The sequence below is a fragment of the Doryrhamphus excisus genome, chromosome 17, assembly GCF_030265055.1.
Source record: "Doryrhamphus excisus isolate RoL2022-K1 chromosome 17, RoL_Dexc_1.0, whole genome shotgun sequence".
Classification (NCBI taxonomy): Eukaryota; Metazoa; Chordata; class Actinopteri; order Syngnathiformes; family Syngnathidae; genus Doryrhamphus; species Doryrhamphus excisus.
The window spans coordinates 2510726-2531862 of record NC_080482.1 but is presented as its reverse complement, the minus strand read 5'-3'; the positions used below and the strand labels follow the sequence as shown (position 1 = coordinate 2531862).

The window sequence follows — 21137 nt, the reverse complement described above, 5'->3', positions numbered from 1 at the left end:
GTGTGGAGTTTGCATGTTCTCCCCGTGCATGCGTGGGTTTTCTCCGGGTACTCCGGTTTTCCTCCCACATTCCAAAAACATGCTAGGTTAGTTAGCCACTCCAAATTGTCCATAGGTATGAATGTGAGTGTGAATGGTTGTTTGTCTATATGTGCCCTGTGATTGGCTGGCCACCAGTCCAGGGTGTACCCCGCCTCTCGCCCGAAGACAGCTGGGATAGGCTCCAGCACCCCCCGCGACCCTCGTGAGGATTAAGCGGTAGAAAATGAATGAATGAATGAATGTTGCAGGTGAACAACGGCAATTGAAGAGAGAAGGGGAAGGTTCTGACGCCCAATGTAATCTAACAATTCCAACAGTCCTGTTTATTGCAAATGTTGTCAAAGCTTTGTTCCCCATTTGCCACTTCTTTTTGTTTCATTTTCGTCCTACGGTGTTCCCGTTTAAGATGAATTTATTCTTTTAAAACTGCTGCTGAACATTTTCTTCAATATCTTTGAACCACTTGAACGCTGCACAACCTTCACGAGCCTTCAAAGCGAAACAAACATTCCATCTTTTGTCTGCCATAAATCTGCGAAGTACTGAAAGTACGTGCGGTGGCAGAAAGCAAGCGTGACGCCATAAAAGTGTTTTCTGGAACAATCCGCTCGTCCTTCGTACTTTGGTGGGAAAAAAACCACAGACTTGAGGTTAACGTGGTGCGTTTGTAATGATGGGATTGGTTTTTAAAAGGCTCATTAAAGCTGCAATAAACACTGGAACTCCATCTTTGAACCGAACATCACTCATCTTTAAATATGAGACATATTTCATCTGATCCAAGATATCGGATATTTCTTTCAATTCTTCTGATGTCAAAAAACAAAAATAATCTTTTTACTTGTTGAACTTGTCGCATTTGAACTTGGCTGCCCCTGAGAGTATAAATGAATAAATAATATTTCTGTAGGTTGTTTCGTCATCGCTCACAGGCGTCCTTGGAAAACAGAAAGAAGAAGTTTTCACACGGAGAAAGTGAATTAGTGGACATAAATCAACACATGGAGGTGTTGCAGGATGATTGCACCACCCGGTTGGTTTGGTTCGGGTTTGGTTTGGCAGGCCGTGGAACATCTAGTGTAGGATGGAGTGGAACGTTAAAAATAGAAGAAGTTATAATAAGTCACATGTGTTCAACATCGGACATCTTTAGGATTCCGGTCGTCTTTGTCATTTTTATTGTGTATCTTTTATGGCGTCGACATGAACAATTCCAAATGGGAATTATTGTATTTTGCATTCTAATTGTGCCAATAAGCCACTTTTCTGCATACTGTTACAGTAGAGTAATGGTAATTATGACACAACTGATACAATATTAACAAAAAAACAGAAAAAAATTCAAATTTGACGCTTGGTAGAGTAACCCTTGTTGTTAAGCACATCGTTTTTTAAATAGTTGGTTGCCAGGTTTGCAGAATTTGCTGCACGGCGGAGAAGTGGTTACTGCACAGACCTCACAGCTTGGAGACCTGAGTTCAATTCCACTCTCGGCCATCTCTGTGTGGAGTCAAACCTCCCATTTTTCTTATTTTTTACATGCAAATGTTGATGGGAATGTGTTTTAGGCACAATTAAACACAAAAAAAACATACATTATCCATAACATAATTCATATATTCATATATTACATCATATATTTTCATTGATATGACTCCCTGTCAGTATTTTGTTTTATTTTTTTATACTTTTCAAAAGTAACTTAAACAAGAAAAGCGGTCAAAGCCAACATTTTTGGAAATAATTCCTGATACGGCTGCACGGTGTGGGAGTGGTTGGCACACAGGGCTCACAGCTAGAAGACCCGAGTTCAATTCCAACCAAATTATTAAAAAAATATCTAAAAACCCATCTAAAAATCTAAACAAAAACTAAAATTTCTTACCATGCTGTTAGCTACTCCCTTCAGAAAGCAGCACAAACTGGGTCTAACAAGGACATAAAAACGATGCACAACTGTGCAAGGTCGGCACCTGTCAGCAGCAGTAAATAGTACTAATAGTACTAATAGTAGTAATAATACCCGTCAAACACCAGTGTCAGTATCAACAGTAAAGCGGCGACTTCAGGACTTCAGACTTCATGCCTGGGGATTTTGAGGCTGTTGCTTGGCAACTTAAAGTTTCAGCTTCCTCTGCAGATTTTCTTCCTGAGATGCTCATCTGTGTGTTTTGGGGTATTGTCGCCTGAGTCAGCCATTTTGAAGGGATGAGTTTTGAGTCTTAAGGGACGGCGGGGTAATAAGGGACTATTTTCGGGAAAATGTTTTAAATGTAATTCTGCCTTTTCTTTTCTTTTCAATTTTTTTCCCAATTTTTTTTTTAACAAAACTTCAACATTTATACAAATAAACTCAAAACAAAAAGGGGGCACTGGGCATACACAGTTTACATTCCTTGTCATGGTGTAATTTGAGTCATTTCCTTGGCAAGTAATTCTGTCTTTTCATGTTAAACAGGAAGTTGCATTGTGTTTTTTTTTTTCAAAGAAGCATATATTATTGAACAAATCGTTCAAAAAACATTTTCCCAAAAATCGTCCCTTATTATTGTCCCCCGCCGTCCCCTATAACCCCTTTTTCCGGTATACCATCCATCACATTTAGTCCTACACGTCATCCTGTGTGTGCGTTATTGTAAGCTAGCAGTATCACGACTGTCATTGGCTGCTGTTATCTTGAACGCCGCTGTCCACGACACCTGTCTTAATGACGACGTCTGTTTTCTAAATCTTTAGCTAAACATTGCAAGATGCATTCACATGTTTGATATATAATTGTTGATATTTCTACACAGATATGATGTTGACATAGAAGACATTATGTTTTATTACTTATTGCATTAGTTTCTTCCAGATGAAGAAGACGTTCCATGAGGGCTACCGTTCGCTGTATGATACTGAGTCACAACAGGAAGTTAACTTTCGCCGGAATGAGCCCTTTTTACTCTCTGGGGCAGCAAAGACGATCTTTGGCTCACGACGACGTCACTGTTAATAAAACCGGCATCATTCTATTTTTTTTTTTTTCATCAAGCAATGAAATGTTTGCGCCCCCCCCCAACCCTCCCACAATTGAATCACCCTACTTGAATTAATTGCAGTAATTTGTCGTGCAGGTCAGCATCCTCTTCAGTTCACAGACGTACGACAATGTTGTCACGTTGTGGAATCAGACGTGATGTTGATGGGAACGGACTTAAGTTTGACAGGAAGCCATTGGCATCCATGGTGTTTATGTTTCTTATGTTTGTTATGCTTGCATCGAGTCTTTATGCAGAGAAGGCTGATTAGGAATAAACAAAGCAAGTGGTGTGTGTGTGTGTGTGTGTGTGTGTGCCAAGGCCAAGGTCTCAACGAGTGTTTTAACAGCAATGAGTCTTAAAAACGAGTTTTCTCAGGGGAAATAAGACGAGCAGACATTGGACCGATTGCTCTAATAGATCCCAACCAACGTTGTTTCGCCGTAGTGACACGCGTTCGTACGAGCAACTCTGACCCGACGGTTCTGCTAACTGGATGCTGGCTTTTATTTTTCACATCAATCAAGGCATTTTTTCTCATCAAACGGTCAATCGGGAGTTGACATGCCTATTGTGTTTCCTTACACAAACATAAAGTGACCAAAACCATAAAGTGGTTTGTCCCCGTGTCCATCCATGGTCTTATTGCGGTACCAACGTGGTGCGGTGAAACTGGACAAACGGACATCACAGCTTTGATGGACATTTCCATTTTTTATGATAAAATAGCACCTTTTGTTTGTTATTGGAACATGTGACCGACAGACGTGTTTTGTGTTCAATGACGTCGATGGCTGGGTAGGTCAGTAAACATCTCCAAACGTCTACGTCGATGGCTGGTTCAGTCAGTAAACATCACCAAACGTCTACGTCGATGGCTGGTTCAGTCAGTAAACATCACCAAACGTCTACGTCGATGACTGGTTCAGTCAGTAAACATCACCAAACGTCTACGTCGATGGCTGGTTCAGTCAGTAAACATCACCAAACGTCTACGTCGATGGCTGGGTAGGTCAGTAAACATCACCAAACGTCTACGTCGATGGCTGGTTCAGTCAGTAAACATCACCAAACGTCTACGTCGATGGCTGGGTAGGTCAGTAAACATCACCAAACGTCTACGCCCATCTTTGGATGACAAACAGGCAATTGTGAATTTGAGAGAAGATGGGAAATCAATTAGATTTCAAATAAATATCAAATAAATATAATAAAAAATAATAACAAATTGCCTCCTTTCTGATTTTTTTTGTCACACTTAAATGTTATAGTATAGTATACATAGTAGTCTCATAGTAGTCTCATAGTAGTCACATAGTAGTCTCATAGTAGTCACATAGTAGTCACATAGTAGTCTCGTAGTAGTCACATAGTAGTCTCATAGTAGTCTCATAGTAGTCTCATAGTAGTCACATAGTAGTCTCATAGTAGTCACATAGTAGTCTCATAGTAGTCACATAGTAGTCACTTAGTAGTCACATAGTAGTCTCATAGTAGTCTCAAAGTAGTCACATAGTCTCATAGTAGTCACATAGTAGTCACATAGTAGTCTCATAGTAGTCTCAAAGTAGTCACATAGTCTCATAGTAGTCACATAGTAGTCAAATAGTAGTCTCGTAGTAGTCTTGTAGTAGTCTCGTAGTAGTCATGTAGTAGTCACATAGTAGTCTCGTAGTAGTCACGTAGTAGTCACATAGTAGTCTCATAGTAGTCGCAAAGTAGTCTCATAGTAGTCTCATAGTAGTCACAAAGTAGTCAAATAGTAGTCACGTAGTAGTCACATAATAGTCACATAGTAGTCTCGTAGTAGTCACATAGTAGTCTCGTTGTAGTCTCATTGTAGTCATGTAGTAGTCACATAGTAGTCTCATAGTAGTCACATAGTAGTCTCATAGTACTCTTATAGTAGTCACATAGTAGTCTCATAGTAGTCACAGTAGTCACATAGTAGTCACATAGTAGTCTCATAGTAGTCACAGTAGTCACATAGTAGTCTCATAGTAGTCTCATAGTAGTCACATAGTAGTCTCGTAGTAGTCACATAGTAGTCTCATAGTAGTCTCATAGTAGTCACATAGTAGTCATGTAGTAGTCTCATAGTAGTCACGTAGTAGTCATGTAGTAGTCTCATAGTAGTCACGTAGTAGTCACATAGTAGTCTCGATGATGCAGCAATTTATTGTTATGGCGTCATCCCTATCCTTCTATCCTTCTATCTTTCAGTATGTGCCTCCTGTTAACAAACTGCTGGATGTGATGAAAAGAGGAGTCGTCTTTTTCCGACTGCATCATTGTGACTCCATAGAATAACATCAGGTACATTCTCTGTAAAGCACCCCCCCCCCCCCAAACCCCCCAAGAGTATAGTATAGCCATCCACAGCATACTGTAGGGGTTTAATCAATATTACTGCTAACACCCACCAAAAGGTTTGTGTGTATGTTCCTCAGGGAACCTCGGCACCGATAGAAAGGTGGCAAAGAAACACCTTCCCCAAAATTGGACTGGAGATGAGGAAATAAAAAGGGGGGGGGGGGGGGGGGGTGCTTGGGGAGAAACAAGAACGATGCGCCACTTAATTGAAGTTCCACCTTGGCCACGTTACTCGACTCAGTTCTGCCCCCCCCCCATCTGCATTACTGCACTGCATCAACTGCATCACTACGCTTATATTATTTTCCATATTGAATATATGAATATATACACGCTATGTTCTTTATTAGTTTGTGGCTGAACAAGTTCTTTCCAAGCAGCTCTTCAATGTGACGTGAAACCTTGGAAAAGAAAAGCTAAGTGTCTCTTGAGCTGGTCTCCAAGAAATCCACAAGTTGCTCCACGTGATGGTTTGGCTCCCATTTGTCTTTTACCACCTGACAGCCTCCGTGATGTATTATGATCCGCCATTAGCAGCTGACTTTCTAATCTCCTCACAGAAAGCGTTAAGCGCCCTGCCGGCTAAGTAGCGATCTGTCACGGCGCCATTGTCGCCTGACGGGAAAACATTCCATGTGTGATTTGCAACTTTTTCACATCAACAAAAGACCATGAAGCATCTTGCAACTCAGGTAACAAAAAAGGAAGAAAGAAAATGATCGTCTGGGATTAAACCGTATTTGATGTTGTGTCTGTAACCTCAACATTGAATTGAATTAACTTTTGGAATTACTTTCGGTATCAGCAATACTCCATTACGCCATCCAAGAGGTCGATATGACCCTTGTGGGCTTTCCCATGACCAACTGGTCCTGGGTGATGGTCAGGAGCTTCTATGATCTGCAAGGTTTCACCTACTGTTTCTTCTTTTGTCTAAAAGGTTTCTTCAGTTCTACAATTTTAGGTACAACGTTTCCCTACTTATGACCTGGTGGGTGTGAAAGTGGCATTTTCTGCCATTTTTGGTTCCTGCCAGGACTCTCCCTGAGAGTTTCGGAGGTTTCCCCCACTTCCTATACCACAAAAGTGCAGAAACTGAGATTTTGTGGTAAAAAAAGCAAACATGGACACTTTGGAAAAGTGGCATTTTCTGCCATTTTTGGTTCCTGTGAGGACTCTCCATGAAAGTTTCGGAGGTTTCCCCAACTTCCTAGACCACAAAATTACAGATGACACAACTTCGAAAACTGAGAATTCATGGTAGCCGCAGTCCTGAAACAAAAAAAGCAAACATGGACCCTTTGGAAAAGTGGCATTTTCTGCCATTTCTGGTTTCTGCCAGGACTCTCCATGAAAGTTTCGGAGGTTTCCCTGACTTCCTAGACGATAAAAGTGCAGATGATGCAACTTCAAAAACTGATATTTTTGGTAAAAAAAAAAGCAAACATGGACCCTTTGGAAAAGTGGCCTTTTCTGCCATTTTTGGTTCCTGCCAGAACTCTCTATGAAAGTTTTGGAAGTTTTCCCCGACTTCCTAGATGACAAAAGTGCAGATGACGCAACTTCAAAAACTCAGAATTCGTGGTAGCCGCGGTCCTGAAAAAAAAGGCAAACATGGACCCTTTGGAAAAGTGGCATTTTCTGCCATGTTTGGGTCCACACAAAAAAATTAGACCCTTTGGAAAAGTGGCATTTTTTGCCATTTCTGGTTCCTGCCAGGACTCTCCATGAGAGTTTCAAAGGTTTCCCCGACTTCCTAGACGACAGAAGTGCAGATAACACAACTTCAAAAACTGAGATTTCGAGGTAAAAAAGGGCAAACATGGACCCTTTGGAAAAGTGACATTTTCTGCCATTTTTGGTTTCTGCCAGGACTCTCCATGAGAATTTTGGAGGTTTCCCGGACTTCCTAGACGACAAAAGTGCAGATGACGCAATTTCAAAAACTGAGATTTCGTGGTAAAAAAAAAGGCAAACATAGACCCTTTGGAAAAGTGGCATTTTCTGTCATTTTTGGTTCCTGCCAGGACTCTCCATGAGAGTTTCAGAGGTTTCCTAGACCACAAAAGTGCAGATGACGCTACTTCAAAAACTGAGAATTTGTGGTAGCTGTGGTCCTCTAAAAAAAGGCAAACATGGACCCTTTGGAAAAGTGGCATTTTCTGCCATGTTCGGTTCCTTCCAGGACTCTCCATGAGAGTTTCGGAGGTTTCCCTGACTTCCTAGATGACAAAAGTCCAGATAACGCAACTTCAAAAACTGAGATTTCGTGGTAAAAAAAAAAGGCAAACATGGACCCTTTGGAAAAGTGGCATTTTCTGCCATTTTTGGTCCCTGCCAGGACTCTCCCTGAGAGTTTCGGAGGTTTGCCCGACTTCCTAGACGACAAAAGTGCAGATGACGCAACTTCAAAACTGATCTATATTTCATGTTGCTGTTACAAAACACACGTATAAGTGAAGGTTTTGGGTTTTCGTCCATTTTGCCCACATGGGTTTCTCATTTCTGTGCGTTCTAAAGATATAAAAACAGCTAAAAAGAGATAGCTCATTACTGCATGTGATGGTACACACCTATGCTGCCTTCAAAGACAGCTGTTACCAACAAGATTTTATGATTTTATATAGTACATGCATTACCGCAACTTCACAATACAACATAGAAACAAACGACTACACATAGCATCAACTTTTCCAAACTCAAAAAATATGTACACACTTTACTTTAGCCGGAACTACTTTCTTCATCACCAAAAACTGACCAGAACTCGGTTCAAAAGTCACCCTTGATGCACTACACCGCTGATGTGGATGTCATATGTCAAAATAATAGAAATATCCTTTCATGGCAGGGAACAGGAAGCCAGTGCCCACACAATGACAAACATATCCAGGTAGGAAATGTGCTTAGCTCGTGGATAAACATATTAATGATAGCCTCATCTATAATCTCCACACGTGCACACAAGCTAGCTGCAGTTTGCACTGATTATTACCATAATGGTTTCCTGTGAGTATACAGGCAAACACGGAAAGTCGTGCTCGTTAGTAACAAACACGGGCTCATAAATCCCGTTTTACACCGAGGACCTTCCATTCACAACAACCGCGCTCCACTTCATGGCACCGTGCACGCTGTTTGAACACCATGCTGAAACTCCAACAAAGATAAGCTGAAAATACATGGAAGAGAGGAAACAGAGCGAGTATTTGTTCGCTGTTGACTAATGATTTCCGAGTGCGCATACATCACATGACTACATTATTGAGGAACAAATGGACTGTAAATGATTTTGTGTGTGCTGCTGTGGATATGTTCTAATGACATCCACACCATGTCGGCTGCAGAGTATTTTAATGTCACATGTTCTGTTCAAGTAGGTGAGTATATTACATTTGAATATGTCATTAAAGATGCCACAAATAGTAATCATTTCATCATGCGTATTACACCCTGATATTCTTCTTCTTTTGTTGCCAGTCAACCCATTTACTTTAGTTAGAACCTAGCTTCCCAAAGTGGGGTAAACCAAATGAAATGGGGGGGGGGGGGGGGGGGGGGGGGGGTAAATAAAAATGAAAAAAAAAAACACCTTACAAGTGAACTTGAACGCCTCATGGCATAAGGAGAACAGAGCATAAAGTTGTTCATTGCCCTGTGTGCATCATATTATCAAATATGTAAGTTTGACGATTATTTTGATTATTATATATTTTGACTTGATGATATTAAGAATGTTTCATCTTGAAGGTTTCATTTATGTTTGTGTTCCAATCCCCTCAAAAATGAAGCTTTATCGTTGGTTGGATGTATTTGTATGCTTTATCGTGATTATGAAACTTTCCCTTTGAGTTTGGTAATTAATATGCAGACTTAAACCATAATTGTCGTGAGTAGATTAAAAAAAAAATTGAAGCTCAAATTCCAACGGATGCCAGACCAAAATGAACGACATGCGAATGATTAATAAACTATTATGATAGTTGATGATGTCATAGACAGGCGACAGAGCTGCGGCACAATGACTTCCTGTTTCCATGCTAACAGGCTAACAGGGATGTTTTGTAATGAAGACATTTTACAAACACAATTGAACTTACGCGGCGTATTAATAACATGACCAAACATGCACTGTATTTTGTTTTAGATAAAAAAAAAAATTTTGGACTTAAACCAAAAATTACAAGGGCTTACGCTAACCAAGGTTTTGAAGAGGATGGTGTCTTTGGGAACAGTTTGACCAACAATCATGTCTTCAATGTAGGTAAAAGTAAACTTGTTCATTCATTCATTTATTTTCTACCGCATATCCTCACCAGGGTCGCAGGGGTATGCTGGAGCCTATCCCAGCTGTCTTCGGGCGAGAGGCGGGGTACACCCTGGACTGGTGGCCAGCCAATCACAGGGCACATATAGACAAACAACCATTCACACTCACATTCATACCTATGGACAATTTGGAGTCGCTAATTAACCTAGCATGTTTTTGGAATGTGGGAGGAAACTGGAGTACCCGGAGAAAACCACCTTACTAAATATGAATTATTATTAATTATTAATATGCATCAATGAAATGAAAACTCCATCCTACTTTATGTAGTTTAGAGTCTGCCGTCGGATAGCAATCCGTGCCGGTGAGTAATTAATCATGCAACTGAATTAATTCATCAAACAGCCTCAGTTAAAAAAAAAATTGACATTGCTTCTAAAATATTAATTTCATTCATGTCCACAAAAATCACCAACAGTCGTAAGTCCACAAGTACACTTGAGTCCTGGTCTTGAGTGAAAATCACGGCGCTTTCATCGCATCCGAACTGGATGAGGCTGCTCTTGTTTCGAACGAAGCCACGGATGTGAAGAGGAGCACGATGAAGGACCCGCTGGCTGCTCGACATCGACATCGACATCAACAAACAGCGGCGAAAGATTCATTAAAGAGCTCAGCTCTTGATGTGCTGCGTGCCTGCGCATAGCAACAACTGTCAGAAGGTCAACCGGCCGCACAGAACAATGGCGTGTGTGTGTGTGTGTGTGTGTGTGTGTGTGTGCGTTTGTGTATATTCATGGAAGCGTTTCATGGCGAGCGTCAGCATGATGCTCGACAAACTTGCGTAGCAGATGATGTCAGTATTTCACACACACTCGTGTTGGTTGCCGGGGAAGACTGCCGGCGTATTAATATTGGTGTTCGTGCTCCAATCATCCGCACAAACAAACACTCTTACGTAAGAAGCATATCGTAATCCCTCGTTTATTGCCGCTAATTGCTTCCAGACCCAACCGCCATCAGTGAATCTCCGTCAAATCTATTTATTAATTTATTGCCCCCTTGTAAATATGCTTTTAGCATTATTAGAGCCCTCTAGACATAAAGTAACACCCCTATGGTCACCTTTACATTCGTATTATCCAATATATTATCCAATATGTAAACAAGTTCCCGAGGGAGGCTGAGTGGCGGGTGGACAGGAAGCAACGTCCGGGGTTCAGAGTCGACTTTTATCCCGCAGTGAATTATGGCTGCAACAGTTTTAGTATTGTGTTTATTATTGTGCCAGTTATTATTATTATTATTATCACCTTATTTAGCCATTTTTAAATGCTTAATTTAGGCATAAAATACTTACAATCTTTTTAAATATGCATATTTTTACTACTAATAATAATAATTATTATTAATAGTAGTGTTATTATAACTATAAAAACATTATAAATTCTTATGATAATAATAATAATTATTAAAATTGCAGAAATTATTATTAATATTATAATAATTATTAATTATTATTATAATTATTTATGAATTAATATATTTGTGAAAAAGGGTGATAGAGTGAAGCTGCAAAATTAAATTATTATCACTTATTTAGCCATTTAGAAATGCTTAATTGAGGCATAAAATACTTACAATCTTTTTAAATATGCATATCTTTACTACTACTAATAATAATTATTAACAGTAGTATTATTATAATTATAAAAATATTATAAATTCCTATATATAATATATATATGATAATTATTATAATTATTATATTATAATTATTATTATAATTACAGAACTGATTATTAATTATTATAGTAATTATTAATTATTATTCAAATTACTTATGAATTAATTTTTTGGGGAAAAACGGTGATTAGAGTGAAGCCGCAAAATTCAACCGTAAAACATGGCCATGGCGGCCATGTTTTGTAACCAGTCTTAATAAAAAAAAGCTCCTTTTGTTGAATATGTGCTATTATATGTTTTATTATAATTGAAATATCTATTCTATATCTATTCTATTCTATATCTATTCTATTCTATTCTATTCTATTCTATTCTATTCTATTCTATTCTATTCTATTCTATTCTATTCTATTCTATTCTATTCTATTCTATTGCCATAGAAATGTATTTACACAGCCTGAGCAAACATGGACATGAAATTTGATAACATTATTGCACAGTACTGCGTTTATGTTGAATCATCAGGGTAAAACTACAGGGGATGGAACCATAAAGCACACGTATACACGCCGCCGTTGCATCATACGATGATGACGTCACCCAAATAAATGATCAAAGATGAGAGCGGACGACAAAATGAACGAGTGTGGGAGCGTGATAGTCGAGTCCACGTGTGATATGGAGGCTGCCGAGCGGTCTTGTTTACCTGTCATCACAAAGACAAGCGCACGACCTGGCAGTCGGGCCTTCGTGACGCCATGGCGACATGTCAGACGTTCAGACGAATACATCACTCTGATGTTTTTACAAAAACCGGAGCAGAATCAAAGTTACTGTTAACAAACGTGTCACGGTCGTGTCGGCCGTGCTAATTCACGACAACGCTTTGTGGCGTTGCTTCATTTGTCATCACGTTCCGAATCTCGGCTAATGATGGCGTTGCCTCATTCATCACCGCCTCATGAAAGTTTAAACACATAAATATGGCACTCGGAATAAGTTTCATGTTTTGTTTCAGGCAGTGATTGAGATATTTGCGGTTGTAAATAATATAAAAATATTCTCCCCGCTACCTTTGAGCGTCATCAAACAAGACTAACCCACACACCCTCGACCGTGGACACGATTTCAGACAAACGCGCGACTAAATGAAAGTGACGCCTCCGTCATGTCATCTTGTACTTCATCGTACTGCTGACGCAGATGAAGCGGAGAATGCTAAATATAACCTTGATCTAGAAACGTCATCGGTGTAATAACACTTTTTATATCCCCTAATAATATATTATGTCATCTACAGACAAACAATACATATAAAATATAAAGGTAGTTCAGTCTTTATGACCTGATGTGACCATGTGACACATTCATTTTAGCCACCTAAAATACATTTATGACATTTAGATACCCCCCACATTCAGTATGAATGGTCTTTCCCAAATGTTTCCATTACATGACACAAATCATTCATTCATTCATTTTCTACCGCTTTTTCCTCACGAGGGTCGCGGGGGTGCTGGAGCCTATCCCAGCTGTCTTCGGGCGAGAGGCGGGGTACACCCTGGACTGGTCGCCAGCCAATCACAGGGCACATATAGACAAACAACCATTCACACTCGCATTCATACCTATGGACAATTTGGAGTGGCCAATTAACCTAGCATGTTTTTGGAATGTGGGAGGAAACCGGAGTACCCGGAGAAAACCCACGCATGCACAGGGAGAACATGCAAACTCCACACAGAGAGGCCGAGGGCGGGGACCGAACCCTGGTCTCCTAGCTGTGAGGTCTGCGCACTAACCACCAGACCGCCGTGGCACAAATCAACAAATGTAAAAATTCAGGAAATTATTACTTTTTCCACTTTTCTGCCCAATAAATGTCGTTAAAATGTTCTATTCTCGTGTTAATCGATGCCAAAGTTTCAGATAAAGACGTTTTCACATTTGGAAGCGAGCCCTGAAAGAAGTTTAGGATGGTTAAAAACGCTCCGTTTCAGAAGGCGTGGTAAAACTGACACTTTGTGACATCACAAAGGGACGGACTTCCTTATATGGGCGTGGCTGTAAGCCAGATAAACTCTCTTCCCTTCCCCGAAGCTCTGCTTCTTTTTACGTTGCCAGCAAAGTCATATTTGTTTCCAATTCCTAAAGACGCCACCATCAGGGACAAGCGGTTGGAGTTCCTGATTCCCGACCAGCGAATCCGTCAACGGCATCTAACACTGGACTGTTTTGGTTTGATTAGCTACTTCATGAGCGTCTAAAGTAAATTGCTTTGAATGGAATAACTTTTATTTTCAATTGGGGAATAACTTAGAAGCTATATTTTATAAACACCAATAAATTGTGTTAAAAGATTGATTAGGATATTGAAAATTGTGTTATAATATTTCCTCTATACATAGTGAATAAAGTCACATTTTATCCACGTTTTAACCTTTGACGACAATGACACTTGAGGCTTCAAAAGGTAAATCTTTATCGGCACAGACACCTTTATGTTTATTTATGTTTATTTCTTAGACACCTTCAGAGAAATGCAATTCTACTTCATTCAATTTGCTGGGTGGAAAATTGAAATAATCTAATAGAAATATTGTTAAGAGTCGGAAATGCGGACGTATAATGAGAAGGGGGATGTGGAAGGTACAAAATCTCATTTTGTTTCTCCTCCAGGAGGTGCCGCTAATCATATAATAATATCCTGTAATGAATGTTTCTGTTGCAATAAACAAGCTTGGTGAGCCGTTTTGTCCATTATGGCGCCGATGATCACAATATTCCTGTGGTGGGGTATCAGGGATTCATTCATTCATTCATTTTCTAACGCTTATCCTCACGAGGGTCGCGGGGAGTGCTGGAGCCTATCCCAGCTGTCTTCAAACGAAAGGCGGGGTACACCCTGGACTGGTGGCCAGCCAATCACAGGGCACATATAGACAAACAACCATTCACACTCACATTCATACTACTTCTGGTTAGTAATACTGAGCCAATCAAGATTGATTATTAGTACTTTTGTACATGCATCATCGTGGATGAAGGTCTTCTCATGTCTTTTATTATAGATTATGGACGTGTACTTCATGTTGTGACTCTTGGAATACAGTAAACCTCGGATATATCGGATTCAATTGTTCCCACTGGTTTTGTCCGATATAAGCGAAATCCGTTATATGCGTATACCGGAAAATGTCCGTTTTACGCATATATTGGATTTATATCCGGTATATGCGTAAATGGGATTTTATCCGTTATAAAAAGGCACTTCCTTGACTATGTTTCCAATGTACCTGGACGTGCAGGCAACGCTGCAAACGCTGCAAATGACGTCGTATAGCGGCCTGTCACGATTCGGCGAATCGGAGCGCCACGATGCGGCCATCCGATATATGCGAGGGAAATTTAATGGAAATGCATTGGAACGGGACTGGAGATTTTGTCCGAAATAGGCAAAATCCGTTATAAAAAATCCGATATATGCAATGAATTTTTATTGGAAATGCATTACAGAAAAATTGGTTCTTTTTTATCTGTCCGTTGTGAGCGAATTTCCGATATATCCGAGTCCGATATATCCGAGGTTGACTGTATTTTCCATTCTCTTTTAAAGCCAGTAAAATGAAGTGCATTACTACTTTGCAACCAGCGGAGGTGCTGTTTCCTTCCTTCATTCATTCATTCATTTTCTACCGCTTATCCTCACGAGGGTCACAGGGGTGCTGGAGCCTATCCCAGCTGTCTTCGGGCGAGAGGCGGGGTACACCCTGGCTGACTGGTGGCCAGCCAATCACAGGGCACATATAGACAAACAACCATTCACACTCACATTCATACCTATGGACAATTTGGAGTCGCTAATTAACCTAGCATGTTTTTCGGAATGGGGGAGAAAACCCATGCATGCACGGGGAGAACATGCAAACGCCACACAGAGACGGCCGAGGGTGGAATCGAACTAGGGTCTCCTAGCTGTGAGGCTTGTGTGCTAACCACTCAACCACCGTGCAGCCGTATCAGGGATTATTTCCAAAAATGTTGGCTTTGACAGCTTTTCTTGTTTAAGTTACTTTTGAAAAGTATAAAAAAATAAACAAAATACTGACTGGGAGTCATATCAATGAAAATATATTATGTAATATTTTGGATAATGTATGTGTTCTTCGTTTAAGTATGTCTAAAACACACACCAATTAACATTTGCATATAAAAATAAGGAAAATGGGAGGTTTGACAAGTATGCCGAAAAAAAATATTGTATAAATATGGACAATAACAAAGAGTATTTGTTGTTTATTTTGACAGAACAGCCAACTACTGCAGAAGGCTATTATAGCAAAGACTTGTTTATGTGTTCGGGAGCCAAATGTCTTCTTTCAACTGCAGAGACGACATAAAAACGGTAAAACAGCAGAAGGTGGCAGCAGAAGTCCCAATAAAGCCGTTTGTCTTTGGACCGCAGGGTAGGATTTAAAAACCGTTTGAGTACAACCTCACATGGGTGACTACAGTAAAAAAAAAATAAAACCGTAATGAACACTTCTTAAAACGTCTAATATCAAATTTAGAATTCAAAACGTATAAAATGAGTTTCATCATTCATCACACCGAAACGCGGCCTGGTTTAAAAGTTTTCTTCAAATAGACTTTCCTCGTCCAAGTCAACAGAAGCTTGCCATGTCTTCTGTGGGTCCATCTGTCCCCTCATCTTCCTCCTCTAGTCAACTTATTAGTTCTTGGCTTTTCAACCATCAATACATTTTTGACCATTTGATATCATCACCACGTTACAATTTGCCAAAACGCTATAAACAAAGCACATGTGTTTTCATGTTTCATGTGCCATAAAAAGAGTCTTGGCACGTCTGGAGAGACAGACCGAGGGATAAAGAAGAGATCTGCTGGCCTTCTTCTTGGGGCCAACTTTCTTTCTTGATCCCTCTGGCTTGTTTCAGTCCACACTCTCGGCACACAAAGAGCTGTGGGGTGGCTATGTGTTCGCTTTGGCTTCATCTTCAAAGACACACTGCCTCTGTGTGGATGAAAACCATCACTGCAAAAGCATCGGCCATTCCGGATGGCTGGTGACGGATGATCTTTAGTCAAGAATTTAGCCAAGAAATGCAAAGATTTGTCTGGATCATTTGGATTTTGGGAACCAAAAAAAGGGATTGTCCTACAATATAAATCATTTTAAAACTAGAATTATATCTATAAAAGGAATCTATAAAAGGTGTTTTGTGTTAAAATATTTGGGTGACTAGAATTACACTATTCTCTGGGGAAACTTGCCTTGGTTAAAGTTTTGGTCTTAGTTTTAGACTGGAATGGATTGATGCTAACCAAGGTACGAGTGTAAAGGTGACTATGAGGGTGTTAGTTCATGTCCGGAGGGCTCTAAATAAAGTGCTGGAGCCTATCCCAGCTGTCTTCGGGCGAGAGACAGGGGTACACCCTGGACTGGTTGCCAGCCAATCACAGGGCACATATAGACAAACAACCATTCACACTCACATTCATACCTATGGACAATTTGGAGTCGCCAATTAACCTAGCATGTTTTTTTGGAATGTGGGAGGAAAACGGAGTACCCGGAGAAAATCCACGCAGAACATGCAAACTCCACACACAGAGGTCTGTGCGCTAACCACTCGACCACCGTGCAACCCTGTGATAAAGTTAAACTGTATTTACAAGGTTGTCAACAAGTTTTCTATGCTCCGACTAGGAAAATATTGCATATAAATACACAATCCTACTTTGTGAAAAGTCATTTATCATAGGAACAATAAACCACAGTAAATGAGGGAATAGTGTACATGATTACAAATGAAGTCACAAAAATACAAAAATTGTGGATTGGGTATTTTGATCATTTTTGTATGAAATCTTACTAAAATGACCCGAGAACAGCGCCCATTCCTTACCAAAGACAGTAAACAATTCCTGTATTTCATTCTTTTATTGGATTTGTTTCTGTAGAATAGAACACTTTCAATCCCTGAAAATAGTTTCATTTTTTCTTACTCAAAATAAGCAGATGTATTTATTCATGAATACTAATACACTTTTAAAAAACTATATAGCATGAATAAATGGCCAACAATATTCTAATACACAAAGCAAAAACGTTAAAGGAATATACAGGACTGTACACAAAATGTATGGCCGTAGAACAGGTTTACCGTGGAGAACGTCTTACATTCAGAAGCGCACACAAATATTACTGACAGCATTGTGTCTGCGGGGTTTAGTTTTAATATTTTTATCGAGTTCAAGTTAAATATTGTTTAGGCAAAGCCAATTTTTACACATAACAGTATCCGGATTTCCCTTTAGAACATCACCATACTACGGAAAGGAATGTGAGATGCTTTGGATGAGACTTTCTTTTATCCGGTCATCCTCATCCTTTTGGGATCATATTGCAGAATTCTTATAAGCCTAACTCCAAATGTAAAGTGACTGTCATCCAAATGTACATACTGTATGGCTGGACTTCCCAAATGAATGAAAACGGTGACGAAAACATCATAACTCTAAATTAATTACATTATTCATTCATTCATTTTCTACCGCTTTTTCCTCACGAGGGTCGTGGGGGTGCTGGAGCCTATCCCAGCTGTCTTCGGGCGAGCAGCAGGGTACACCCTGGACTGGTGGCCAGCCAATCACAGGGCACATATAGACAAACAACCATTCCACTACATTATTATGTTTTAATTTTAAATTTTTTATTAAATAATTTTTTTAATTTTTTATTAAATAAATTTTGGGCGGCACGGTGGTCTAGGGGTTAGCGCACAGACCTCACAGCTAGGAGACCAGGGTTCAATTCCACCCTCGGGCATCTCTGTGTGGAGTTTGCATGTTCTCCCCGTGCATGCGTGGGTTTTCTCCGGATACTCCGGTTTCCTCCCACATTCCAAAAACATGCTAGGTTAATTAGCGACTCCAAATTGTCCATAGGTATGAATGTGAGTGTGAATGGTTGTTTGTCTATGTGTGCCCTGTGATTGGCTGGCGACCAGTCTAGGGTGTACCCCGCCTTACGCCCGAAGACAGCTGGGATAGGCTCCAGCACCCCCCCGCGACCCTCGTGAGGAAAAGCGGTAGAAAATGAATGAATGAATGAATAAATAAATTTTTAATTTTTTATTAAATTAAAATTATTTTTTTTATTAAATTAATTTGAGGCATAATTTGCTCCCCAAAATATTTATGGCTAAATAAATACAGTTAAAATGATAAACATATAATTGCTCCAGTAGTTTACCACTAAAACAGTCTAACAACAATCATTGGTCAAGCTAAAGTACTTCACAACTGCCCAATTATCCACAAATGGAAGGCGCTCAAATCTCTTTTTTGTGCTCATTTATATTTATTATCTACTTTGGCCACGTTTAGTACGTTAAGGGCAACGTTAGATTCCTATTCATGGTTTAAAATGCAATCAAAAAAATGTATGTTTGAGGCACATATACGAACATTCAGTCACAGCAATAGCGCCACATTAAAAGAGGCAACCTGAATATTTTTCTTCACTTACAGAAATATGATTAGAAATCATTTCCCCTGATGGCAAACAACTGCTACACGTCTACATGACACTTGTACAGCGGGGTGACAACCCCCATAAGTGGCCTGGATGTACTTATACTGTAAGTTGGGATACTTAATGTATGCGACGGCGTAGTCAAGGCCACATGAATAATAAATATGCGGAGAGGAGGGGCATAATAAACCTGCGTCACACCTATACAGTATTTGACAACATGCCAGTATGGACGTTTACTTTTAATTTCTGGTGTTGCTCAAGCTGAGAATGAAAACGAGGGAAATTAAATTTGTGTATTAGCATTATATCGCTAATATCTTCATTGCGACATACATGAATTAAGCCACACTGGTTCATTCGTGGAGTGGTGTAACCCGTCACACGCCACGTGTAGACATATGTAGGTCTGGTTGTGTATTATTTGTGTGTGTTGCAATAATGGTTTCATTAATCCTCGTTATTTGATCCACTGCTAATTGAATCCTGGCGTGTTTTACTAGCGTCGGTTTGTCTCGGATCCGTTTCCAGCGTCCTTGTAAACACTCTCTGATTTCTTTGTTTTACTTCCTGGTGGTGTGAGCCCACCGTGGGTGGGGTTTGGATTGTATGCGGTATGAGGATGTCAGTCGCGGGCGGACCTCCTGGATCTTTCATCGCCATGCTGGCTCCCACCATGGCGGGATAGCTTCTATTCCTCCTTAGTCCCGTGTTCAGACCTGGAAGGCCCCCACCAAGCGCGGCGCTCCCGAGCCCAGCGGGTCCGAACGGCGGGCCCAATAGAGCACTTGCATGTGAGACGGAAGCAGCTTGAGGCGGAAGGGTAGGGAATCTTTTCAGTTTTTCCACAAGTCTCAGGTTCAGCATCTCACTTTGGCCTGCATCGTCCGCCTCACCGCTTTGCTCCCGCTCAGCCTCACCGAGCACTTCCCTTAGAATGATGCGTGCCGGCTTGGAGGCGAGGAAAGTGTCAAAGTACGGCGGCTCGTCATTGGCGGGACTGAACTGAAAAATCGGGCAGGCGGGGCTAGATTTGGAACAGGAGCGAGGGGAATTTGGAGGAGTTGAAGGCTTGAGGAGGAGAGTGTCCGGCCGTTTCCTCGGGTGCCCATCTTCATCCTCCTCCAGTGTATGAGTCCACTTTGGTGTTTGGGCTCTCCTCAGTGGCGTGGAAGCCCCACTGGTGTCCAAGCCTCGATCCCAACTGCTCGGGTTGTACACGGACGCGGAGATACCGTGTTCAAGCAGGAGGCGAACAAGGCCTAGCGAGGTGCTGGTGGTCTTGGTGGAGTCCCGAAGGTTGGTGGAGGATTCGGCGAGGGAGAGCGAGAGGGAGAGGCGGCGTGGGGTGCAGCATGGGGTGTAGGAGGGCGTGTGCGGAGCGGAGAAGGCAGCGTGAGCCGGGGTGGATGTAGTACTGCTTTGACAAGAGACTAGAGCTGGACTGGAAGTGGACAAGTGAAGAATGATGAAGAATGATGGAGGATGGAGTGTCGGAACATGGAGATGGCGTGATTAGAAATAGGCAGACATTGCATTAATATTTGGCTGAAGTAAATGTGTTATTATTAGTCACACGGCAAGTCTAAGCAAACACACCAGTCTTATAATAAGAACCGATATCGCTCGCTGAGGGGTCGAAGGGCAACCGTTACCTTCTGCTGAACATTCAGATAAAAGGTGCGGTTTTGATGTCATCCATCCATGAACCAGGAAGTAGTCGTATGTTAAATAACAAACAGCGACGCTGAGGGTGAGGCTGAGGGTGGCGGTGCCGTACCTAATGGAAATAGTTCCATCGCTGGTATCGAACCACTCGACCAGCGATTTGTGAGATATCATCAATTATGAATAATCCGGCTCTAATCATAACAAACGGGTGTGTTCTGTGATCGGGTCAATCATGGGTTGTTAGTTGGCAGGCAAATTCAGCTCTAAAAAACAACATTTTGAGTTGTTGGCAGCCATATTTGTCTCAAATGGTAAACACACACACGCACACACACACACAACTCCATGCCCTTCCCTCACCCACACGCAACCCAACGGGTGCAGTCAGTGGGTCTGCTCTACGCCGGCCATGACAACCATATGATACAACTCCACTTCCTCTTCCCCGTCACATGACCTGCCGAGGCCAACGACAGGACAAAATAAACTAAAACTGGTACGGCTATAAGAATGA

The 21137-nt window shown here is 40.9% G+C and overlaps 1 protein-coding gene across 6 annotated transcripts in view; it reads right to left on the bottom strand.

The window, feature by feature from the left end:
- Positions 1–16451: 16451 nt before the first annotated feature.
- Positions 16452–21137, bottom strand: part of LOC131105210 (trafficking kinesin-binding protein 1-like) — a 31106-nt gene continuing 26420 nt past the window's right edge. For 3 of the 6 annotated variants that reach the window (XM_058053097.1, XM_058053096.1, XM_058053094.1), the window contains one exon: positions 16452–20396. In XM_058053097.1, coding sequence (XP_057909080.1) covers positions 19403–20396 — 994 coding nt within the window. In that variant the 3' untranslated portion in view covers positions 16452–19402. Of the gene's footprint in view, positions 21081–21137 lie in introns of all 6 variants that reach the window. The other 3 variants (XM_058053093.1, XM_058053095.1, XM_058053098.1) reach the window with 2 other exon arrangements.